Source organism: Tursiops truncatus, chromosome 7 (genome assembly GCF_011762595.2).
Source record: "Tursiops truncatus isolate mTurTru1 chromosome 7, mTurTru1.mat.Y, whole genome shotgun sequence".
In the NCBI taxonomy this organism is placed as follows: domain Eukaryota; kingdom Metazoa; phylum Chordata; class Mammalia; order Artiodactyla; family Delphinidae; genus Tursiops; species Tursiops truncatus.
The window spans coordinates 2625314-2651324 of NC_047040.1; the positions used below are offsets into that span (position 1 = coordinate 2625314).

A 26011-nucleotide genomic window follows, 5' to 3' on the forward strand; every position below is an offset into this window, starting at 1 on the left:
ATGAACCCGTGTCCCCTGCATCGGCAGGCGGACTCTCAACCACTGCGCCACCAGGGAAGCCCCTGTTTTAATTTTATATCTCCAAATCCCCAGCCTGTGTATTGGAAAACACTGCACTACTTGGGAATGTAAAACTGTCCCCTTATTTCCAAATAAAGAAAGAAAGAAATACAAAAACCCTGTAACTCTTCATGATTACAATCAATTTCAGTGGTTCCCCAGTTTAGCTATTAAAGTCTCACCAGTGAAGAAATATCGTAGCATACGTTCCCTTTTATTTCTTTCATAGCAATTTAAACAGGAACAATATTCTTAGCAAAAGAACATCCAGTAATACTAGGACCATGAACTTCCAAACTAAGAATACATTTATCAGGCGCAGGATTTCAGTAAGCAGGGATTTGGAATAGCAGTTTTCTAACAGGGTTACGAAATTGGTAATGAAATTGCACCATCTAGCTACCAAAATAAGAAATAACTTGACGATCTATCCAGATCACCAAAGTAAAAGAGAATACGACCGAAACCCCTGACTTTCATATAAGAATTTAGGTAATGACTATTAGCTATATTCTGCTTATTACAATTAAAATATAACATGTTTGTGATAAGACCATTTTATCCATCAAGAGGCATTTCAAGATACAAGAGGTTCTCATATGCCCAAATAAGTGCTTCTCTAAGACAGGCATCCATAATCTCTATGACGTGTGGGTGCTACCTCAGGTCCTATGACAGCTTTCCTTCAGAAGGGCAGTGAAATACATACAGGCAGGTCCAATTCAACACACGCTCGGTTCTCATCTGAAGAGACGTATGACCTCTAGCAGTCCCAGTACAACACATGGTTTATGTGACTGAGAAGAGGAAGAGAGTAAAATCACCAAAACGTTAAATAAACGAAGAGAAAGAAATCTACGAAGAGAAACAGACTCTCTGAGTCCATTTCAAAATAAAGAATTTAAAGGCAAAGAAAAAGCATCTGAACTTTAACATTCACAGAACAGATATAAAATGAGAAAACACCCGAGAGAAGACTGTATAAAAGGAGATTGAAAAATTAGGAGTGAGAAATCTTTAAATGGTCCTTTAAACTGAGTGAACCATCCTTGACACTGCTGGTTATTCTTCAAAGCATCTTCATTTACAAAGCTGAAAAGGCAAGCATTTTTAAAGCATAAGGAACACTGTCATAAAACTGCTTTTCTGGTTGTTTTTCAAAAACTTCATAAATCTGAAGGAAAAAAATACTTGGCATGGGCTAATATTGTACTATTAACAAAGTTTATATTTCCTCTTGAAAAGAGAGCAAGTAAGTCAGGATGATGAAGAAAATGCTCAAAGCAATCTGACTCACATATTTATTCTATAATGTATTCCTCAAGTCCATTAGCACAATAAGGAACGGCTTTTCTTCCAACACAACTTCAAAGACAGGCTGGAGAGATGCCCAGATTACAAATACGTACTTCCTTAGCATTGAAAAAAGTGCTCCTTCCAAAAAAAATTAAAAGTACCGAAACTAAGGGCACACTACAAGTTATGTGAGAGCAAACACCTACTATTTGAATTTTTGAATAAGGTAGAGAAGATAAGCAATTAATATTATGATTAATACATAAAAATCATAGATCGATACAGTCTGCACATAGTCGTCCAATCACCTCTCCGTGAAATCAGCAGTGTGCACTGAAGTGTGGACACCAAAGAGAGAAAGTAAACATACTCTGCAAGCACTCTGAAACATTTATAAAAACTGACCACAAACTAGGCCACAAAGAAAGTCTCAATTCCAAATAATCAACATCATACAGACCAAATTCTTTGAACATGCAACTATGTTAGATACTGCTAAAAAAAACCACAACTTTTTAAAAACCGTTATGTTTAAAAACTAAAGACCAGGGCTTCCCTGGTGGCGCAGTGGTTGAGAGTCCGCCTGCCGATGCAGGGGACACGGGTTCGTGCCCCGGTCCGGGGAGATCCCACATGCCGCGGGGCAGCTGGGCCCGTGAGCCATGGCTGCTGAGCCTGCGCGTCCGGAGCCTGTGCTCCTCAATGGGAGAGGCCACAACACTGAGAGGCCCACGTACCGCAAAAAGAAAAAAAAAAACTAAAAACTAAAGACCAGACTCCTAAATAGCCCACATGTTAAAGAAGAAATAACAACCAACTACTTCATATTAAAATTCAAGGAGTTTTTAGTATTCAAAAAATTTTTAACTTAAGGATATAAAGCATGCTTAAAGGGAGATGTACAGTCTTAAATATATTTGTTTAAAATTATAAAGACTAAAAATAAATGAGTTGTGTCTTTTACTCAAGAGGCTAGAAAAACTAAACACCCAAAGAAATTAAGAGGAAGAATAAAGAGTAGATATCAATGAAATGAAAATAAAAGTGAATATCTACAAAACCAAAAGTTGATTCTTTGCTAGAGGGTGTCTCCTTCAATAGTTTTTTCAAAGTCTTATCAAAGGAAAAAAGACACAAAAATTTTGGAAGAAAAGGAAAACTATAACTATAGATATATTTTTTAAATCATAAAAGTATCTCGAAACATCTTTTTGCCATGACTCCGTAAAATGTGCATGAAATAAGCAACTTCCTAGAGAAGCTCCGTGGAAGGGACTGCTGGTTGACCCCCGTGTCTGACCTCCCTACTTATAGCAAAGCTTCCTGCCCTGTGTGCAGCCCACATGTGGTAGCCGTGCTGGTTCCAGAACCCTCGGCCCCTAGCCAGGCAGGCAGCCTCCGCCACTTACCCAAGTGCCTTGCAAAATCATCATTTTCTGACCATGCCAGGCAATGAGAAAATCTGGCAAGTTGTGGTCTGTAGTGATGGAACCTCTGACTGCTAGCTAAGCAAACGGATGCCTGGAATAAAGGTGTCACTTCACAGACCCCTTCGTGACAAAGATCTGGCCAATATAATGTAAATGGAAGTAGTGTGCATCACTTCCATTAATAGCCTAAAAGAGAAGAGGTGGGCCCTTCTCCTACTTCCCTTTTCCTTCTTGCTGGCTGGAACGCAGTCGTGAAGGCTAGAGCCGACAGCCGTTGTGGCCCACGAGGTGCCCTGAGGAATGGAAGTCACGCATGGAGGAAGGAGGCAGAAGGGTCTGGATCACCACCACCTCCAGACTGACTCGGGACCTTCCAGCTCACTTTAGCCACTGTTGCTTCAGATCTTTCCTGCACCCACAGGTAACCCTAATCCTAACTGATTCAAATATTAATTACCATAATAAACTCAAAAGGAAACAGGAAATGGAATAGACTCGCTTAGGAAAGTGACTTGGTAAAACAAACAGAAAGGACCAGTTTGAGAGAACAGAAGAGCCAGCAACAGAGACGCCAATACTAAGAAGAGTGAGAGAGGAGGAAGACCCGCGGTGGAGACAGAGAGAGGTGACCGGCACGGAGCAGGGGTGACCGGCACCGAGCAGGGGCGCCAGAGAGGCACGCTGCTGTCCTGGGAGCCAAAGGGAGAGGGCACATCCAGGAAGAGCGCCCAGGTGAACCAGGTGCTGCCGCTAATTCCAGTAAGATGAGGACTGAGCATCACACGAGGAGGATTTACCAACCAGGAAGGCAGGTGACCGTGACAAGAGCAACTCAGAAGAGTCATTCACAAGAGGATGGGAAGGGGTGAACTGTAGCTGGTGAGCACATCCAGTCCCACTGAGGAGCTCCGCTATGTGGGGGGCAAGGCAATGGAGCAAGGGGGAGCAGCCACAGCAAAACCAAGAAGGATGAAAACAGTTCCAACCAACATCACAACAGGACCTTCCAATGGAACCACACAAACTGATTCTAAAGCTCATGCAAAGCCAGAAAGATTTAGGAGTAATAGCCAAGACAACCTGGGGTGTGGGAGGAGTGGAGGGCAACAACTAGAACGTCTTTCCCAGACATAAAAACACAGGACTTAAAACAGCAGAGCCCAGAAATACACCCACACACGAGGGGTCTGGGTTCACTAGAGGGCAGCACCACTCACAAGGAGAAAACAAGCAGATCCCTACCCACGACATAAACAAAAACTCCAGATTAGAGACCTAGATGTAAAAAAGAAAACAAACTATTTTAAGAAAACTATTGAGACCATCTCTACTACCAGGATAGGACAGTTTTTTTTTAAGGCAAGAGCAGAACAACTTATAAAGAAAAAGGCTGATTAAATTTTATATCAAAATAGAAAAGTTCTGTATATAAAAAGACATTAAGTTAGACAAGTAACAGACTGGGAAGATGTTTACAGCATGAGACACAAGGGATTATTCCATGATACATGTAATATATGCAACCATAGCATATACCATATATGATATTTATTATTATAGGATATATGACATATGCAACCATTTTACACACACACACACACACACACCCCCCAATAACAAAAGGAAAAACACCACTAAAGAAAATGGGCAAAGATGTGAACAGGCAACACACGAGAAGAAACCACAGTGTCAATTCCAAAAGCCACAAGTGCTGAAAATGGAAAGATTTTTCATAAACTTGGCACCAAAACTCATGTGAGGTTATTTTTAGCATTCTGCCCACCCCCTTAGTGGGACTCTTAATCCATGCTGTTGTGGAACTGTTCATGCATTTGATTACCTCTGACCTCAGTAGGGATTAGAGGATATACAGTATATGCACCACAGCACATTTCTAAAACCAAATACCTCTGGCATCAGGAGTTCTGCATACAGGACTGTGACTGAACTGACACCAGACGGTTGATATGAGGCCAGAGCAATCAATACAAAGCCCCTAGCACAGAGGGAGGCAACAGGTGTGTGTTGCTATTAGTATTAAATTAAAGAAACAAGAAGATACAATCGTACATCCTTCAGATTGGGCAAAAAATTTGTTAAGGGTGACAATTTAACAAATGATGCTGGAACATTTGGATACCATATGCAGAAACAAATAAATAAACTTCAATATACCTCGCATTCTATACAAAAATTAACTCAAAATATAAAACCTAAAACTATGAAACCTCTAGAAAATATATGAAGAAACCTCTATGACTGAGGGTTAGGCAAGACTTCTTAGACACAACACCAAAAGCACAACCAACCAAAAGAGCAAACCCCTACATTTGACTACTTTAAAATTCTAAACTTCTGCTCTTTGAAAGACGCTGTTAAGAGAAGGAAAAGACAAGCCACAGATTGGATGAAAATATTTGCACATCATGTCTGATAAGGGTCTCGTATCCAGAATATAAGAAGAATTCTCAGAACTCAACAGGAAGAAAACAACCAGCCTAATTTTAAAAGGGGCAAAAAAATTTGGACACTTAACCAAAGAAGATATTAGAATGGAAAAATAAGCACAGAAAAGACGTTCAACATCATTAGCAACTAAGAAAATGCAAATCAAAACCACAGGAAATTAAAAAGACTGGCCACACCAAGTGCTGATGAAGGTGTGGAGGAACTGGAACTCAACTGCTGGCTGGAATGGGAGGTGGTGCAGCCACCCTGGAAGACAGTCTGGCAGTGTTTTAAAAAGGTGAACACACGTTTACCACATGACCCAGCAGTCCCACTCCTAAGTACTTACCCAGTGGGATGAAAGTATTTGTCCACACAAAGACTTGTTCACAGCAGCTCTGTCTGCAACAGTCCCAAACCGGAAACAAGCCAGATGCTCCTTGGCTGATACGTGGGTGAGCGCACGGCGGTACACGCACACCGCCGACTACTTACTACTCGGCGGTAAAAGAAAAAGTGAACTGTTGATACACGATGCAACGTGGAGAGATCTCAAAACAATCAGGATGGATAAAAGGAGCCAGACCCAATAAAAAGTATATACCAACTGAGTCCATTCATATACAGGTCTAGGAATGCAAACTAAAGTGCCAGAAGGCAGATAAGCAGCTGCTGGGGACTGGGGTGGGGGGGCATGGAGAGAAGTGGGTGGGAGGGATGCCCAAGGGCCACTTCTGAGGGTGGCGGGCACGTCCGTTATCTTGGCTGTGGCTGCACGTTTTGTGGCAACAGAGGCTTTCATTCCGTTTGGAGAACAAATCGGTACAGCCTTTGACAGCACCTGGTGAAACTGCAGCTCTGCCCGCGCTCTGGCGAGCAATTCCAGGTCTGGCACGGCCTCTAAAGGACGGGGGTCGCAAATCACAGGCCCAGGCCTGGTTCTGCTGTTGTGAATACAGTCTCACTGGAACGCGGCCACACATCTGTTTACTGGTATCTATGCTATAGCCGTTTGCAAGCTCGTCAGCAGAGATGAGACGTTACAATGGACACTGTATGGCTCTGAAGCCTTAAATATTTACTGTCTGGCCTTTTACAGAGGACGTTTCCTGACCACTGCTGGAGAGAGACACTGGCTCTTGTGTGCCAGGGCACACGCAAAGGAGCCCGTGGAAGCACTGTTCACAAACAGCGAAAGGTTGAAGAATCCTAAATGTCCATCAGAAAAGGAATTAATTACTGACAAACACTGGAATACCATTCATCAATTAAAACGAATAAACTAGAAACATCACGCTGTCTGAAGAAAGCAACTTGCACAACAAATCAACAACAGGATAAAGTTACAAACTCACAAAGCAATGCAGATACACGTAAAAGTAAGGAGCACACCAAACGCATCTTAGTGGTTTTGCCCTCGTGAGAACAGGATCAGAGCGAGGACAGAAAGGACTTCAACCTTCCCAATACATTTTAACTTATTTTTGAAAATCTAATTAAAACGTTTTTAGAAGACCCACAAGTTAAATTTAAATCTGATGTCTATAACATACCAAAGAAAAAAAAGCAGAGAAACTTGCTGACTTTTCCCGCCCAACTGTAATACACATCGCCCCTGACTTCAGAACACTCACAAACTGTACTCCTTTAAAGCCCCAAATGTTCACCAAACGAGGGAATTTTTTCCCTTTTATCTTCTGAAGTCAGAAGATCTACTAATCTGAAATCTACTCTTCAGAGGAAACTGAAACACAGGCCTAGTGTGCTTTGCAGAAACACACAGCTATAAAATTTAAAGCAACTGAAGCTTCAAAGGTTACCTACAGTAACAGCCCGAGGCCCACACTGGAGGTTCCTGACAGGGTTGCAGAAACACTGCCAGGGACACCGGGACAAGTCCTCAGGCCTACGAAAAGGACTATGACATATTAAAATTCCACAGCAACAGACAATAAACTGCAGAAAGAGTTTTTCTCTTTTCAGAAGAGCTGGCGGTGGTGCTGCCGGCAGCACTCAGGCTACGCTACTCTCCCGTTACAGCTGTAAAGGGCTCCCTCTAACGGCGGGCCCTACCATGCAGCTCTCCTCAGTAGCTATTAATCCTGCAGGCCGTATCTGCATGCCAAACCAGGACATTTTAAGCAAAATTATCTAAAACAAATAACCGTTCATTCAACTGGAAGGAAAGAAAAGTGTCTGTGGGAGTGTGTGTAAAACTTACTGGAACTGCTGGCTGCTGATAAAGCTAACTAACCAAGAAACTTCTGATAAAAAACCCAAAACAGGGCCTCCCTGGCGGCGCAGTGGTTGGGAGTCCGCCTGCCGATGCAGGGGACGTGGGTTCGTGCCCCGGTCCGGGAGGATCCCACATGCCGCGTGGCTGGGCCCGTGAGCCATGGCCGCTGAGCCTGCGCGTCCGGAGCCTGTGCTCCGCAACGGGAGAGGCCACAGCAGTGAGAGGCCCGCGTACCGCAAAAAAATAAAAAAAGAAGATTTATTCTTATTTTTTTAAGGCGTGATAACGGAAACCTCACCGTGGCATTTGAGGCACACTACCCAGCCTGCAGGTATTCACCCCAGGTCACGTGCCCAAGGGCAGTGGCTGGTAGGAGGCCGCGGGTTCCAACACAGCCACGCCACACACCTGTAAGGGAGACGGCTGGAGGCCACATACACATAGCACGTGCATCTAAAAGCCAGCCCTGAAAACTTCCCCCGACCCTTACTTTGTCATCAGCCAGGGCCATGCAGACAGCCTGCCCACTCTGTGCAGGGAGAAGGGATGCACCCGGCAGGAAGGGGTCAACAGGGGGTCAGAGCAGAACAGGCCTTGGACCCTGACTCCTGAGCTCCCAAGCAAGGCCACTGCCCCACCCAGGACGGGACTGGATGTGGGTCCAGGGAAGCAACGTCGCACCCCAAAAGCCCCAAATCTTCTATCCTCCCAACTGGAGGGTGGGGGAGATGGGAAGGGGCTTGTAAACGTGTAAACAGACATCCAACACTTGAAAGATGCTTCTAGTTTTCAAATGTGAATGTGTGAAACAGACTGCTAAAATGCCACTGTTGACAAAAATCATTTGGTTACCTTCTCTCCAGGTTTGGGTGACTGCTGCAACTTCTCATAATCTTTCTTAGTCTCCAAAATTTTTTTGACAAGTCCTCCTGTTGAAAACCAGTGGTTTTATGTTAAAGTGATTCTCTGCCCTAAGAAGCTATCCTGTTCTAAAGGGGTGGGGGGCTGGGGGTGAGGAGGGATACTTAGTTCTTATCCTTTCTCTCTCTATACTGAAACGGCTTCAGATAATCATTGTATGATAAAAGGTCAAAGCAATTCTCTCAGCCTATTGTACACTAAGTACGAATACTTTTTTTATATTGGGACAAGTCATCAACTTTTTTTTTTTTTAAAAGGATTACTCGTGGCATAAATATCATATGAAAAACCATTTGAATATATCTTGTTTGGTACGTTTGACCTTGGAACTATGTGAATATTTCACATAAGGGAATATTTTACATAGGTAAAACAAAATTAAATCAAAAATTTCAAAGCCTAAAACTTGAAAGCAAAATGCAACTATAAACGTAACAGTATCGAAACCTTGAAGCATCATGAACTGTTAGCTCATATTTGAAATCGTGTATCCACTGAATCAGAAGCTGGAGCAGTGTCACAATCCGTGCTCTGCAGGACTGAGACCCGAGGAAGAAGAGGTTCATCTGAAACCCTGAAATCAGACCTGCCTCCTTCCCCTTGACCCTGTTCCCGCCCCATCCCCCGTTACAGCTATGCAGGCCAAACACACTTATCATCACGTCCACCTTCTCCCATCATGCCTTGCAACCAGAGCCCTAAGACCCTGGAGGTACATCAGAGAAAACCCACAGGAGCAAATGCCTCCCTTTTTCTGGTTCTGAGGGACCATGAAGCAAATATCATGAAAGAGTCCCTTCTAATTGCTCCTTGAGGACAGAAGCGATGGTGACTTTTTCATTTTGGTTTTTTGCTTTTGTTTCTTAATTTTTTATAAATAAATAAAAAATAAACATAATAGTATCATGCTGGCAAGCATAACCGGACAGAGAAGAATTGGTTGCACGTCCCTAATGGGATGTGCACTGAGAACAAAAAGGCAAGCAGATCTGCCAAAAACGATCCTAGGGTGTTTCCAGTAATCACGCTGTTGTTAACCACCAGTGGTGTTGCTCTAAATTGCTGTGAGTGCACAATGTAGGGTAAAGACACAAACAGCCACTGCTGCTGGGAGCCAGGATTGGGGCACGAGACAGGAACGAACGTACCTGCAAAAATAAAGAACTTAGGAAGAACCCTGCAATCATAAATCTAAGTTGGAAATACCAGTACAAACTCAGGATATACTTTCCTACAAAAAAAATTAGAAAACCCCCAGAAACAATGACCAACCCAGAAGCAAGTTGCAGCCAGGCTCCTTAGAGACACCGGGGAGGAAATACACAAAACGAGCCTGAAACATCTGTCCTACCACAAACAAGGAAGCTACAAAGTCCACTGGGACGTGTCAAAAGGCCCCCACGGTCAAACACTGGACAACAGAACATCAAGGAGAAAGCTGAGATGGACTGAAACGGAACACGTCGAGTGTGTTAAAAACCACGACATCATACAGACAACAAGCGCTTGCTTCGGCAGCACATATACTGAAGTTGGAACGATACAGAGAAGGTAAGCATGACACTTGTGCAGGGATGACATGCAAATTCGCTCCATATTTTTGTAAATCAGCTACTCCAATAAAAATTAAAAAAAAAAAACCCACCACCACCACCAAAGCCCTCGTTAGTCACCCCTGAAGGTGCCAGGAGACAAATGCACCATTAAGAAAACTGATCAATGAAGGGGAAGCACGAAGCTGGGCCTCGGAGCGGCGAATTCCTGCCGAGGGGAAGCCTCACAGTGTGGAGACTGCCCACCAAAACGTGCTGGAGGGGTGAGGGGGCGGGACGAGAATGGTCACCGTCCCCACAACCCTCATGAAACAACAGACTGAGACCAACCAACAGGCACAGAGACGGGCAGGTGTGATGAAGAACCAACACCACTTGTCAAGTGTTCTTGACCAAGTCTCTAGAACCAATTTACAGGAACCGAAGAACATGGAAGAAACCCACAACACTGGGGTGTGACAAGTAACACCCAACGGTGAGGAACTCTGCTGGACAACCGACCAGCCTCTTCAACAAATAAACTACAAGGGGGATGGGGTGGCAGGGGACCTACAGGCTAAGAGCGGCTTCAGAGTTAGATCCACCAGCTGCAAACACAGGGACCCTATCTGGATTCTGACTCATACAAACTAGAAAAAAAACACACAAAACCACTGGGGAAAAAAACAGGCATTTGATGATATTAAGGAAGGACTGCTTTTTTTATATATAGTAATGGAGTGACGGTTATGCCTTTTAAAAAAGAACATGTTTATGGCAAAAATGATGCTCTCCAGGACTCGAAAGCAGTCGGTGGAGACTGAGGTCAGACCAGATGACCGCTCACCACACAAGCTGCACGACCGTCAGGGGCTCACGAGACTATTCTCTCTGCTTCTATAAATGTTTGAAATCAAAGAAGACATTGTGCTTGGGAAGAAAACAATATGACAGAACTGTCGACCTGGGAAGGACTTCAGGGGTCATCCAATCCCACAGTCTAACCGTGCAGAAAAGAAGTGATGTCATCCCCACAACTGCCTACGGCTGCCCCCTGGGGTCCTGGCCACCCCCCGCCCCCCAGCAGCTTCCATCGCCTCCCAGAATAACACACACACGGAGGAGGCATCCGTGCCCACGGCATCCCATCTACTGCTACTCAGACGCCTGACCAAACCCTGGCAGACAAAGCTCATTTCACCAGATCCTTTCACAACACACGGAGCAGACACACGTGTGCACACACAACCCCACGACTCACCGTGCTTCTCATCTTCTAATTCCACCGCCTGTACCTGAGCAGGAAAGGAAGGAGAAGAAAAAGAGATTCAGATTTGTTGGAATCTCAAACTCATGCTTGCATGCCTCTCAGCAGAGGTGACAGAATTAAAGATGGCAGAGAACTAACTGAAACGCGGGCGGAAAATTCCGTCTACACAAATGTCTAAGTTGGAGAATTAATTCCAGTGCTGTCTGAGTGTGATTATTAAACATACACTGTGGCTGACCAACCATTTCAAGCTCTGACGTCTCAGAGAGCTGGGGGGCGGCCTCCACCACAAACTGGTCGGCGTCCTCACTGTCAGAATTCTGTGACTCTATGATCACATTTGAGACGGTTTTACCACTTCCTGTCCTAAATGCAAAGAAATCAGATTAAATTAGAAACATTCTCCAGGTCACACGTCCTCATCAATCCCAGCGCCTGGAACTGTGTCTGAGGTTCCCTGAGAGGAGGCCGGAGCTGAGACGCAGTCTGCGAACATGCAGTCTGGGGAAAGCCACCAGGCCCCGCCCCACTGTGCCACCCCGCCCCGCGCCGTGCCCTCCTCCCAGCCGGGCTCGCTGCGGGACCAGCCCTGGGCCTGCAGCCCCTCTCCAGGAGAGGCCCGATCTCCCAAGTCGCAAATCTCAGGGCAGGGGTGGCACTCACTGGTGGCCCTGCTGGCCAGTGCCACCCCAGACCCCGCTCCTTGGTCTCTCGCAGGAACACAGCAGCCTCCTCGAGGCCCCTCATTTGGCTGCTGGGTGCTGTCCCTGACCTACGGCCCCGCCCAGCACCCTCACTTACACACTGCCTCTCCCCGAGGGCCTGCCATCATTCTGGACCAGTCCGATGTCCACGGGCTCCTGACCTGGTCTCCCTGGTAACCGCCTCCATCCAAGGGCTCTCTCCTGCCTCCAGTGGCCACCGCCGGAACTGCCCCGCCTACTGTCACCCGGCGGCAGACCACCACCAGCTGCCTGCAGCTTAGGCACTGACTTCTGCTGCGCCTGCACTTGGACCACAGCCCCCAGACCCCAACACTCCATGGCTCCCCACCAGCCCCTCCTGCCCTCATTTCTTCCCTACCAACCTGACACAGTTACGCTTCAACAAATACCCTTCAGCCCCTGCCACTCTCTCTCCAGCGCATGTACACACGCGTGCACACGCACCCTTCAGTGGGATGGGAGGTCCAGAAGCAGTCCCTGCACTTGGGTGTGAGCTCTCAACACAACACCTGCCTCCCACTAACACCTTCGGCTCCAGCCGCCCGTCCTGCCCCACCAGGACCGACCTTGTCTCGTCCTTGGTCTTCCACGCCCTCTGTACACCCCGTCCGGCCTGCATCCCACCACCTCCAGCTCCCGAAACCCTCCCCCACATCCTTCCCCTCAGCAAACCCTCCCCATCCTCACCCTCGTCCCCGAATGCTGCCGCCACGTGCCTGCCCCACGAGGCCTTCCTCCTTCTGGCCTCCGACCGCCAGGTCCTGAGGAGGGTCGAGGTTTTCCTTGGGCTTATGGAGGCTTCCAGATCTTTCTCCCTAAAATCTCCCAACTCTGAATCTCACGTTGTCAGAGATTCCCCGAGAATCAGAGTCTCGCCCTGAACCCCATTATGAGTGCCGCCACCTGCCAATCCCGGGCCTCACCCCGCACTCCAGGCTCCTGGCTTCACTCTTGAGGATTTCAAGGGCTGAGAAATCACTCCCAGAGTGATGCCTTGTCACTGCCACTGACAGCAAATGCTTAACCGCGGATCCAAGCACCCACTCTGTGGCCTCCCCCACCCATCTTCCCAGCTCCGGCTGGAGAACAAAGTCCACGCGGTGCTGAGCCATCGCTCCGCCCCACGTGCCCCAGGAGGCACGCCACAGACCTCTGGGGTGGGGCTGCCTGTCCTCCACAGGATGTTCAGCAGCATCCTTGGCTCCAAGCCCCAACTAGAGGCCAAGGGCCTCCCCTGCACCTCCTCCCCAATCACGGTGCTACAAAACGCCCCCAGACGTGGCCCCGGGCGGGGGCGGCCCCCGGGTAGGACCTCTGCCCTCGCCCGTTCACCAGCCCCTCTCGTGGAGGACACTATCCACCACCTCCTCTCTCCTCTGCGCCCTGCCCCTCCTCGCCCAGACTCGCTGTTGGCTCAGGAGAAAGATGAAGAGCCAGGGTCTCACCTCCTGGGATCTCACCTGCCCGCCAGCCCCCCGGCCTTCGCTGAGGCCATTCCCACCACACGTCCTGGCCCACCCAGGGGCTCTGTTCCCACAGTCCCCTCTCCCCACCCCGCAACGCCGGCATCTCCAGTCTCCCCCTCTCCACTGGACCATCCCCCGCACCAGAAAAATGTGCTAGCCGGCTCATCTTAAAAACAGAGACCCCTAACTTCCCTTGACATTGTGCATCCCTCCGCTTCCCCCGGCAACCATACGTAAAATACGTCTACGCCGCCTCCAGGCCCCGCCTCCCGTTCCACCTGAAGCCCACTCCGACCAGCCTGTTTTCATCTTCCTAGTTTTTGTTTTGATTTTCTGTACTGGATCCACAGGTAGATTTGTAAAATTTATAAAAGCCCTGCCTGAGGCTTGTCTTTATACTGCTGATGACTTTCTGACCACCTTTTGTTTTTTAATTTTTGTGCAATTAAGCCTTTAAATTTTTTTATCCTATTTTTCCCCTAATTGTTTTTATGCTTAGAAAATCCTCTATGTAGAGATGGGGGCAATCCACTTTCCCTGTAACTGTAAAGACATAACTGTACGAGCACGAACACCTGTGTTTTCCCTCGCTTCTATCTGAAGTGTGTGGCACGCACGAGGTTTGAGGTGACGCTCTACCCCGGGTTCTCTTCTACTCAATAGCAGGTGCTCCCTGCGCCGTCTGCTGCCCGCTCCGCCCCCATCTCTCAGCACACGCACCATCCTCACCCATCCCTGTCCCACCAGCGCCAGGGAAGCCCTGCCCCTCGGTGCCAACGCGGATTCCAGGGCCTCACCTGTCCGTCGTCGGCACCTCCGCACTCTCCGGCCGCCTGACCCGGGGAGGCGCGGGCCGTGCGCTCCCGGGCCGAGGTATCCTCCTGAAAAGGGATACAAAACGCTTGCACGTTTCAAAGTGGACAGATGAAAACCCACATTAATGTTAATGCTAACTTCCAGGCCACCATCAATATGCCAGTTAGGACACAGCCTGCAGCATATTAAGAACGTTCCATTAGCCTGACAAGTCTAAAAGTATCCATCTTCTAATCTTACATTCTCGTTAATTTTAAGGTACAAAAAGTAGTAACCTAACTATCAGGAATCAAACCATGACATAATTTAGCCTAAAGTACGAATTTCCCTAAATCTCTAAAACATTCTACGTGAGCTAGTTACACCTCAGGTACAAGAAAATTAAACAGTTTTTGCTTTCTTTGTACACACACTTCCTCACAATTAAGCCCAAGCATTACATGAGCTGTGGAAGGTACGGAGAGGAGCAGGGCAGCTGCCCGGGTGGGAACCAGAGCACACGAACCTGACGGCGGCTGGGAGCTCGCCTGGCAGCTCGGAATTCTCCGGCACCTCACACTTCTCCTGGCCAGAAGGTCCAACGTCTCCTTCTGGACAGGCAGCAAGCCAACCAGCAGTTCACAAAGAAAGAAACAAACAACTAGTAAATATGTGAGGAGACAGCAATCAAACAACTGCAAATGTAAATGAGCTTTTTTCATCTATCATTTTGATGGAGTTCAAACAGACACTTGATATCTACATTTGGGGGGAGATTTGGGGAAACGGACACACTCAAACCCTGGGAATACAAACTGGTTTAACTTCTCCAGAAACAGAATTCAAAAGGTAGGTCAATCAAGTCAGCAATTTAACTTAAAGGAAATACAAGCTAAGGAAAGAAGTGGACACGTGTAACCTCGTGTCAAGACGCTCATCCATCAGCAGTTACAACAGCGACAGACACGAGGAAGCTTCAGGGAACTGCGGTCTGCGAGACCCTCGTATAAAACAGTCGTCATGTTAATGTACGTCTCATCAGTAGAGTAGGGTAACGTATCTGATCATTGCACACACAGGTGGGCTCTAGAAGGACACCCGTTCGAGTTACGAGCAGGGGCACTTGCTTTTCATTTTCTTCTCCATAGTTTTCTGCATTTTTACGGTTTTTCACTTTGGCTCTGTACCATATTGTTTTTATAATCTGAATAAAGTTTTGTTCATTTTGATAAATATTTAATCAGTAAATAATAAGCCCAAGCTATAATAGTAAGACAATTAAATTTACTCTTACTATTTAAAGTAAAAGGACTTTATACATTAGAAAATAGTAAAATCAGAACTTGATTATTGGAAATACAGTTTACACTCAGGAAGAAATTCTGAAATGTATTCTTTTGAAACATATTTTCATAAAATATGAAAATTAAATCTTAACTTGGTGTAGTTATGTTTCCTTAAGTTACTTTCACTAATACAATTTGTAAAACATAAACCTGAGAGTACATGTTAATAACTATACACACGTACACAATTTACACCAAACAGATTTACTTACGGCTATTCCTTACCTGCATCACTAGGAGAATCACCTGGGGAAAAAAAAAAAAAAGGTACATCAGAAAATCAACTTCTGTGTTAGGAAACCTCAGTATATTAAATGAGCAGAACAGGATTAGAGAGAAATACATAATTAATAATTTTGGATGTCTATTGGGGAAAAAAGAGGTCATTTCCTCATAGCCTTTTTTCTAGTTTCCTATTGCCACTGCTTTATCTTCAAAGAGAGAAAGACAAAGAACAAACAAAACTATGAATCAGAACATGTTATTACATGGAAACAGGAAGCAGCGATGAGAAGAAAGTGTATCCATCAAAGAGATGAATGAAAGAAACAGAAGAGGGAGAAGGTGACAGAGCCTCGAAGCCACGGATGGACCGACTCCATGTGTGCGGGACGAGCCAGGGGTGAACTGGCGAACACACCTTGGGGCATTTTCCAGGCTCTGGATGGAAGCAAACAAGAGCCCGTCTTACATAACTCAGCAGCGAGTGTTTCTCCATCGGCTCCTAAATTAGAAGAAAGTGTCTCTGCTCCACACAGGCCTGCCTTGGCACTCTTCCCCCAGGACACTTCAAGTGCCACTTTATGGGGACAAATGTGACCGACGCAGCCACAGTCAACGAGTGAAGCCTTGCAGGGGTGGGTGGACCCAGGAAGGTCTCTGTGTTACACTCCTAAAATGCATGAACACGTGTGCAGCAGACCCAAAACTCCCTGGATTCAGGTGAGGGCCTGGACAGACACCCCCCGGGGATGGGCCCAGCTTACCCTCAGGACACACAGACGTGACAGACAAGCGCCCCTCAGACCCCGGAGCTGTGCACCGGCAGGGGGGACCTCGAGCGCTTTGGGTGGCCTGTGGACGCCGTGGTCAGAGCCACAGAAATGCTGCCCCAAAGAGGGCGGCTCTAGGGGTGCGGGGGCCCGCTTAGGGCATCGGGGGGACCCGGGAGCCCTCCAGGACTCCACTTGTGTGGAACACAGAGCCTCCCGGAGGTCCCGCCCCACAGAGGGACAAGGTGAGGACAGGCCTGGGGAGCGTGGCTCCAGGCAGAGCCTCTGGAAGACGGGGTGATGGGGGCTGCCCGGGAGGACACACAGCGGCCGCAGCCGCCCTCCTTGCTGCCCTGTCGCCTGGTGCGCAGGAAAGAGACCAGCGTGAGAGCCGCTGGGCCCCCGGGGCCCCGACGCCACACCTCCAGACTCTCTCCAAAGCCCATGCCCTCGGTGTCGCTGGGGACAGGCCGTGGGTCCCGGAAAGGTGGCTGAGTCACGAGCTGATGCCCAGGTGGTGAGGGCACACGGCAGCCCCGCCCACAGATCGGCCCGGCCCCTGGGCGCCCCGTCCTCGCGGATGCCCAGGTCCTCTGCGGCTCCACCTCCTCCCCAGATCCTGGGGCCAAGGCGGCCCGGACGTGCAGGCGCTCTGTCCCCCTCGGATCCCTCGTCCCAGGAGAGCGCACCCTCACAGCCGGCCGCGCCCCCCTATGAGCTTGGGAGCCTGCCCTCAGGTGTCTGCGCGCCTCGAGACTCTGCCGCCCCCCCCTCCCCCGCCACTCCACAGCCCAGGCCGCTCTCGCCTCTGGACCACGCGCTGCTCTGCCCACGTGGAGGCCGTCTGAGTAGGGCTTAGCCACTCATCGTAAACATGCCATCGGCTTCCTGCTGCGAAGCTCCCTAACGTGGCCACTGGCCCCAGCTCTCACCCCTGGCCCTGCCCAAAGGCTCTCCCTGACCCTCCCCGAGAGAGTGCAGAGTCCCCCCCCCGACCGCCCCCAGCACCCCTCAGGGCACCTACTGGCTCTGCCCACTAGGGCCTAGCACACAGTAGGCCTTCAACCAACATTTTCTACTGGAACAAACTGACAAATGTCGGCCCTCACCTGGCCGTGCCCCTGCCGCCCCGGTCCCAACACCCTGCACCAGGCCCGGCACTGGGGCATGTGCACCCCTCCGTGCTCGAAGGAGCTCCAGGGCCTTAAAAAGCAAATGCTGAACGTGGACTTTACCACGACTTTTTTTTTTAACTGCTGAGAAAAATTATGCCAAAAGCAGAACCCCACTGAGGTGGGACTTAAGACACTCAGAGAACGTCACAGACAGAAAAGTCACAGTCGTGACAGCGCTCTGAGCTGCTTAAGGTCCTCTTTGGACCTGAAACCTGGGGGATGCAGCTCGGCCTCTGGGACCCCCAGCAGCGACTGAGGCTTGTTCCTGTCGTCCCGACACCCCGGGCTTTCCCACAGTATCTCAGGAGGAACACTGGGGACACAGGACAGTCTGCTGCCATCAGGCAGTGACTAGAAGACGCTTTCTAGTTTCTGTAAAAAGGCAAAAGTGAGCCATTTGCCACGTTCGGTCCTGATGGTGCGAGAACGAGGGACTGGACTCTCTGGGGGTGTCAGAGACTCAGGGAACCTGTGGCTGCAGCCGTGGCCTCGGGCTGAGAGGCCTCCACACAAGCGCCACACCTGGGGCGCCGGGTCTCCCTCACGGGACAGGAGTGGTTGACACGGGGCCCCTTTCTCACCTTTCTGCTTTACTGCTGGTTCTGGCTCAGCACTTTCTCGCGGCAGACTAGATGAATTAGCATCTGAAACACTAGCTGAGTTAGTATTAGCTTCCTTTGTTCCTGATGTAAGACAGTTAAATGGGTTATTAAGACGGAACTGGTCATCAGGCACCTTACTTATCTGTGCTTCCCCACCACAAGCTTCCCAAGGATGACCCAGGGCAGCTTCTAGAAAACGCACCTAGAACACTCCTCCCAGGCCTGGCTCTGGGATCAGGAGAGCACGAAGGGACACCCAGACGTGAGCAGACCCCGCCCACGTGGCCCAGGCAGAGGCCTGGGCTCCCACAGCCAAAGCACCCTGGCCCCCCATTTCCAGGACCACCCGACACTACCAGTCTCCCCTCATCTCCCCACGACAGCCAGGCCTGGGAGTCACAAGCTGCAAATAGGTTGCAACTTCAGGAAAGCAAGAGGAGAAGGAAAAATATTTCTGGCCTCATGCACAGCCCTAGACGTGTCAAAAGCTCCCAAACGCTTGCCTCCTGATTACGGACTCATATGCGAATGTTTATAAAAATAGAAAAAAACACCAAATACCTGAGAAATAAAACATTTTTTCCTAGTAAAAACAAAAGGATGGGTGCTGGGGGAACAGATTTTGAATTGTGGCAGGACCCAGGGAGGAAACCTGACCCGTTTACTAAAGGACCCTCCCACACACTCTCTGAAATGGATCCGGAGGCAAAAATAAAATTAGGAAAATGTTCCCTTTCCTGAAACACGATCTTATAATTTCTTAAAAGTACTCAAAGAAATAGTTTATGTCAGAATTAAACTGTCACTATCAGAGAACTGCTTGATTTTATGTAGTGCAACTACATAAAATAGACAACATATAATTTTCTGAGGAAATTTTTTTTTTTTGATCTGCAAAAACGATGCTGACTTAAACAGTCTGATTCATGTCTACAGTTAATTATTTATGATATCTCATAGGACCAACAAGAAATACCATTAAGTTTTAAAACAAACAAATCTAAAAATAAGTTAGGCAGCTGTAGATTGTCAATTTTAGAAGAAAACACCCCAATAACTTTAAGTTGTCATATGTTGTTTGAAAGTATCAAATATTTTCTATATTGTACAAAACCACCAGCACAGTAAGTAAATTACAAATGCATTACTTCTGTCCATAGCTTGAGGAGACCAATGACACTCTGCACAATTTTATCTCCTCGAAGCTCTTTCTTTCTTTACTTTTTTGAGAGGCCTATGATGGTTGTTTTAACGTTTCTAGTGGTATTCTTAAGTAAGGTTTACTAAACCCCAAATTCACACAAACAGAAAGAACATAAAAACAGACTATCATTCACTAATAATACTACAATCGATTCTTAATCAGAGGGCAGGTTAACCAACTTGCCAAGCAACAGCTTTTAAAACAATAACGCACCCATAAGAAATTAAAATTACTACGAATTGGAAAAAAAAAAACAGTCAGTGCATTAGCACAATCTGCTGAGTTAGCGGCTATTACTGAGCCCTGCAGGTAAGGACGTGGGCGGAGCACCGCGCCTTGAGGGGGTTCTCATCCCAATAAGATCACCCGCGCAAAGCTGGGGGCACCGGCTGGGGCCACGGAGCCTGCACCAGTCACTCTCCCTGAAACTCACCAAGCAGCGCAGAGCCCACAGCACTGCACAAGCAGCTTGCCGTTCTGCCAGGCCTCTGTGCAAAGTTCAGCTGCACGGAGGTGCTGACTACATCTGAGGGTAAATGCAAATAACCAGGGTTTAAAATGGGCGGATCTGCCGGGCCCAGTGACCAGCCTTAGCATCATATCATGGGATGCAGAGACACTAAGTGCATCCTGACAGGACACAAGGTAAAGGGCACAGCATCACCTACGTAGGGGTGAGGGAGAAGCAATCTCTTTAACCCAAATCTGATCAGGCCTTTAGATCTAACAGAAATACCGGGGGGCGGGGGGTGGCGCCATTAAGTTAAATGACAGCACGGGAGCGATGAGACAAACACAGGGGAGGGAGCGCTGCACAGGGCACGCAGCCTCACCTCTCCACAGTCAGTGCTCTGGAACGAAGGTGGGGGAAGGGGGGCAGAGGGAGCGCTGCACAGGGCACGCAGCCTCACCTCTCCACAGTCAGTGCTCTGGAACGAAGGTGGGGGAAGGGGGGCAGAGGGAGCGCTGCACAGGGCACGCAGCCTCACCTCTCCACAAAGTCAATGCTCTGGAACGAAGGTGGGGGAAGGGGGGCTGTTCCACATTCAAGAGGTTAAAGACACAAAAAGAATAATAAAAAACATACAGTGTGTTCTGGATCCTGATTTTTTTAAAAATAACATTGTTGAGACAATAAGAATGCAGCCTGGGTTTTAGAGGCTCTTGGGGAATGACAAGTCTGTTGGGTGCAACAATAATTTTACGGCTATGTAGGAACATTTTTTTTTTTTGAGGTGCATGCTGAAGTATTTAAATGGAATTATTTAAAGTATTAAAATATTTTTTAAATACTCTGAAATATTTCATAAAACTACGTCACTATAGATGAAGCAAATGTGTCAGAATGTTAGGACTACTGAAACTACATGAGAGGTACATGGGTGCGAGTCATTCTACTCTTTCTATGTATTTTTCATAATGAAAATGTCTAAACAATAAAACAAAATGAAATGAGCGAACCCGAGCAAAATGAAGACATGGATGCCGTAAGGTTCCGGGAAAACATAAGACGACCAAACAGCTGTAGAAGGAGCGAGTCTCCTCAGACAGCCTGTGTGACAATGTGAGCAGGGGAGGAAGACGTTCATGTTTTGAGAAAGAAATGGATAAATTCCTTGTTGAATTCTTCAATCCACCGGCAAAGGCAAATGAGAACCACCAAGCCCAACCATTGTCCCGGGACACCCCAACAGTAACGCGGGCCGGCCAGGCCCTGGAGCAGTCGGCACGACCCGGCCAGGCGCTGGTCTGAAGCGCTGGCCAGGAGAGGAAGGGGGCTGGGAGGACACACCCAGTGGCCGGGATCTGGAAGCCATAATCAATCTGGGAGCTTAAGGAACCCTAACGACTGCTGGCAAACCCTGAATTCCGGAAGCAAAATGACTGCCAGTGCAGGACGACACTTGTGATGCCAGGGACCCGGGGTGTGTGCAGTGACAGGACTCAAGGGAGGAAGGGTTTGCGGGGAGGGAGGCTCACTAGGGCCACCCAGCGACAGGGAGCGCACAGGACTCTGCTGGCGGCCACCAGGTGGCGCCAGGCTTCCTTCTAATCTCCACAAAGCGCTCAACTGAGAATCGCCTGCTGCAATGTTCTGTGCTTCTTAAACACTGAGCTTTTGTTATTTTCACACATGCAGATGAAGATCTATACAGATCCATAAAGTCTAACATACGTCTAAAGAACTACCCCAATTTATTTTAAATCCAGCATACCGTCTCAGAACAGCGCTGACTCACCCTGACTTGGGGCTCTCGAGTAAACTTTGTATATAAAGTGATGGGTACTAAAGCAATGGTGCACGACACGTCCGTGACAAGCCAGTCACTTCACGATCACCACCGCATGTGCCCTCAAGGCAGGTCTTCTCACACCCGTGTACCCACGAGGAGGCACTGGCTCAGAGAGCACACCTGTGCAGCTCGTTCCAGGGCAGCAGGTACACAGGTTTGGGTTTGGATGCGAGGTGTGTCCACGTGGGCCGCCCAGGGCCTGCGCAGGGCAAGCCCTCACTCAAGCTTCGCCCCGCCCACTCCCCTCTCCTGCAGTACCAGGACTGCCCTGTGCTGCCCCCCACAGGACCCGCCTGTGGCTGAGAAAAGCTCCTGCAGAAATGAAATAAAACATCACAAGATGCAGCTGAATTGCAATGGGCGTGGCCACTGAGAAAAGCATTTTCATCCGTAAGAACTCATTCTGTCCCAATTTAGGTCGTTCGGTCCTCCCACACTGCTAGAGACGCAGATAAACCACACAGAGCTGACCTACTTGGAACAGAATAACCACAGACCATCACTGCTGAACCAGCGATGGAGCAGACGGCTTGCAAACACACCCCTCTTAGAAAAGCAAAAGCTAGTAAAGGGAGAACGCAAGTGCAGAAAGATGGGCTCATTGTTATTCTAGCTACAGTTACAGAATGTTAAAAAACCAGGTAGATCCGAGGCAAGTTCGGCCTAGAAAAATCTTTATCTTTCCCCGGGGGCAAGATTTACACTATTTTTCCCCTCAAATGTCACTCAAGAATTGCCGTATTTCTGAAGAATTTAGTTAAACATCACAGAAGACTCCATACAGTTACAACCTTGGATCATCCCACCGAAATTCCATATCCGTACGTCTAATCAGCCGGTATCAGCAGGGTGAGGATGTGCACACACGTCACACTGCCAGCCTCGAATGTAAAAGGTGTGCCACGGGGACACCTTCCCCGGGTGCTCCGAGCAAGCACTTGAAAATAGTTCTTGTGGAGCATTTTCTTAACAGAACACAGCAGAGCACGCCGCAGAACTGAAAGATAATTTCTCTAACTATCCACAACACTTTTTAAAATTCCAGGAGTAAGATGAAGAAAGCATTTTGACTTAGATGCAAAGATTTTACACATAATAAAGCATGTAAAGGTTAACTTAGAGCTAAGTTCATCTTCTTTATCATAAAACTTAGCAAATTAAAGCAAACAGACTATCAAGTCATTTCTGTTCTTCAGTACACTGTGGGAAAAAAGAAATCTGATGAACATTAAAGTGGTTAGAAAAATAAAGAATAATGATAACCCCACTGAGATGTAAATATTTCATACCAAAGTGGTGAGGAATTTAAACTAAGGAATATATTTTTCTTACCTATTTCTGAAGTTGTAGTTTCCTGATCTGGTTCATTATTTAATCCAGACACTATGGGGTCTAAAATTTTAGCTGAAATATCATCCTCCTTTCTTCCTGACATAAAACAGTGAACAACAGATTAAACTATTGCAAAGGTTTTCGCGTTTGGTTGCTTTGGTTGGGATTTACAAGGCTTTATGCCAAGGTCACCAACTAACTGTCCCATCAACTCAACGGTCAACCCTCAGCCTCCACGGGACCTGTCTCGGAAGCGCTGGATAAGCCCCTCCGCCTCCGGAAGCCCCTGGCTTTCAGGGCGCTGGCTCTCCAGCCCCCCCAACTTGCTGGCCTCTGTCTCCTCTGCCAGAGCCCTCTCCTCCTCTCCGACCCTCGAATCCTGGGCTCCACGCTCCCCGGAGGCCATTACTGCATGAAAGCCCGCGCGCTAATCTGGGAACCCCCAAGTTCTTCATTTTAACGTCAGCTTCTCCAGCTCTGCCCCTGAACCTCAGGCCCACACGCCCGCCCGCTGTCCCAACGCCTCCACCTGCTTGTTTCACAGGCATCTTGAACTTAACGCCTCTAGAACGGATCCGCCAACCAGCTTCTCCCAAAGCCTTCCCCGCTTCAATAAATGACACCACGGAGGTGCCGGACACCCCCAACCGATCCCACCTGTGATTCCTCTCTAACAGGCGCCGTGCAGTCCATCGGCGCCACTGTCATCCCTTCCGTGAGAGCGGCCTACCCCGCCCCACCCCCACCCCCCATCTCCGCAGCAGTGACCTTGGGTCCCAGACGTCGCGGCCTCTCACCTGGACGCCACAGCACCACCTAACTGCTCTCCGGCCTTCATTCCCGCCCCTGCAGTTTTAAGGGGGGCGCCTCTCAAACCTAAGCCAGAGCCTGTCTCTGTCCTGCTGGGCACCCCGGGACTTCGCTCCCACCTACTCCACCATTCCCCCAGCCTGCCCGCTCACGAGCCCCTTCTCCTGGCACCTGCCCTCTCTCTGCTCCAGCCTCACCACCTGGCTTCCAGTCACTCAAACAGGCAGGCCTGTCCCCAGCTCGGGGCCTCTGGCCATTCCTGGACACCCACAGGTCATGTGCTCTGTGACGCTAGTGGACTCTGTCCAGACACCCCCTCCTCAGTGGCCCTCCCTGCCTACGCACCCCCTCCACCTCTCTCGGCTTCACCTCCCTTCAAAAGACTCATGGTTAACTAACACGAATGTATACATCCTGAGTTCTCTTTACTATCTGTCTTCTCCTTCTAGATCATACTCTCCACGAGGGCAGGTACTCCACAGATATTTGCAGAATTAAGAAAGGAAGGCTCACATGGACGATTTCGGCCAGTGAGGGGGTCACGGACGGGAATCCATGCACGGCGGGGGCAGCCCCGTGGCTCAGACAAGGGGGCTCGCTGGTCCCCTGCCCCTGCTCCCCTTGGGGCCCCGAGAACAGTGCTCTAGCACCCGGGCCGCGTCTCTAGCACAGGGCGCATCTCCCCTGCACCACCCACGGGGCTCCATCTGTTCAACGATCAGACGGAAGCAAGGGATCAGGCGGCTAAAGGTTTCGAGTCACAAACCCTCGCTCGCAGCCTCCCTGGGGTTCGCTCAGTCTTACCGAGCTGTTTCCCGGCGTGTTCCTTCTTAGCTTTACTGCAGGAAGAGTTACGTTCTTTTTCAGGGGAGAGACTATTTTCACTGGTTCTAGAATCCCTTCTTCCTAACATGAAATTGCACAATGAAAATACGTATTAAACTTAATTTGCGATGCTGCATATTATCAAACAAATGAAATTAAAATGCACCCACTAACTCAAAGTGATTTGCTCTGCTAGTCTCCACTGGCTAAGAATAAGCAAAAATTATCATATTCTTACACAGAATGGTTTTTGGATCCTATAGGGATTCTAGTGTGGCCTTAAGATTCTAAGTATGTCTAACAAACGTGATGCCCTCCCTCTCTAGTAAAGGCAAGGCTTCGCTCCTCGGCGGGCACACAGAGGACCTGTGTCTCGCACACCTCCTGGGTGCTGGACCCTTCCCCTAATGCTACCCGCTAAAGCGAGGCAGCACGACAGGGCGCAGCGCCAGCTTTGCTGGGCAAGGACCCGGGGTGAGGTCAGTGCCCAACTAGCAGAGGCAGGGAAGAAAGAGTTCACCAATTTGTCAACAGCTCAGTAAACCTTAGTGTCTTAAAGCTGGCAACTCTCTGATAACCAAATCTCTCAAAGATCAAATACAAGGAACCCTACAGTTCAAGCTTACCGGTTAACTCAGATGCTAACATCCTGAGTTAGTAAAAAAGAAAAGCAGATGATACGACCATCAGCTTAGAAAATCAAAACATCAATGGAACAATTATGGGTTAAGATTCAATACAAGCTAGATTTAAGATACATTTACAAAAATCAATGAAGTTTCTATACTCCAACAACGATCACTAAAAATTAATGAGGGGAAGAAAGATACCATTTCCAAAAAAACTGAAAACAAAACAAACAATCGAGCAATCCCTGACTGACAGACACACCCAAGCACCCAACACACATCTCGGGAGAGGATGAGACCCCTGTCTAACTTGAAAGTAGAGGTATCCAATCTTCCCAGAATAACGAAAGCCTAAGTTTCACCCAAGTCCAATTACATCCTCATCCATTTGTTTTGTGGGATGTGGGATTCTTTGACTCATGAAGTGATTACAAAATACATCTGGAAGAATAGCAAATAAAAGGGCTTAAAACGTCTTTGAAAAGAAAAATGATAGGGAACTAGTAGTGAAACAGAAAACCGTAGAGAAAAAACAAAAACAGAAACACCAGACTCCAGACTCCAAAAGGCATGTGGGGAGATCACAGAGCAGGAGGGAAGGGAACAATTATTTAGTAAGTGAC

General features: G+C 48.2%; 1 protein-coding gene and 1 pseudogene across 13 annotated transcripts in view; one reads left to right on the top strand and one right to left on the bottom strand.

The window, feature by feature from the left end:
- TRAF3IP1 (TRAF3 interacting protein 1) overlaps positions 1–26011 on the bottom strand; it is a 65917-nt gene that overhangs the window by 27787 nt on the left and 12119 nt on the right. For 2 of the 13 annotated variants that reach the window (XM_033859443.2, XM_019923584.3), the window contains 9 exons: positions 24739–24840; positions 23125–23220; positions 18274–18375; positions 15751–15771; positions 14706–14790; positions 14182–14265; positions 11436–11559; positions 11185–11218; positions 8323–8399 (listed from right to left, as the gene is read on the bottom strand). In XM_033859443.2, the coding sequence (XP_033715334.1) occupies positions 8323–8399; positions 11185–11218; positions 11436–11559; positions 14182–14265; positions 14706–14790; positions 15751–15771; positions 18274–18375; positions 23125–23220; positions 24739–24840 (725 nt within the window). Of the gene's footprint in view, positions 1–8322; positions 8400–11184; positions 11219–11419; positions 11560–14181; positions 14266–14705; positions 14791–15750; positions 15772–18273; positions 18376–23124; positions 23221–24738; positions 24841–26011 lie in introns of all 13 variants that reach the window. The other 11 variants (XM_033859445.2, XM_019923589.3, XM_033859446.2 and 8 more) reach the window with 9 other exon arrangements.
- On the top strand, positions 9894–9993 carry LOC117313131 (U6 spliceosomal RNA; annotated as a pseudogene).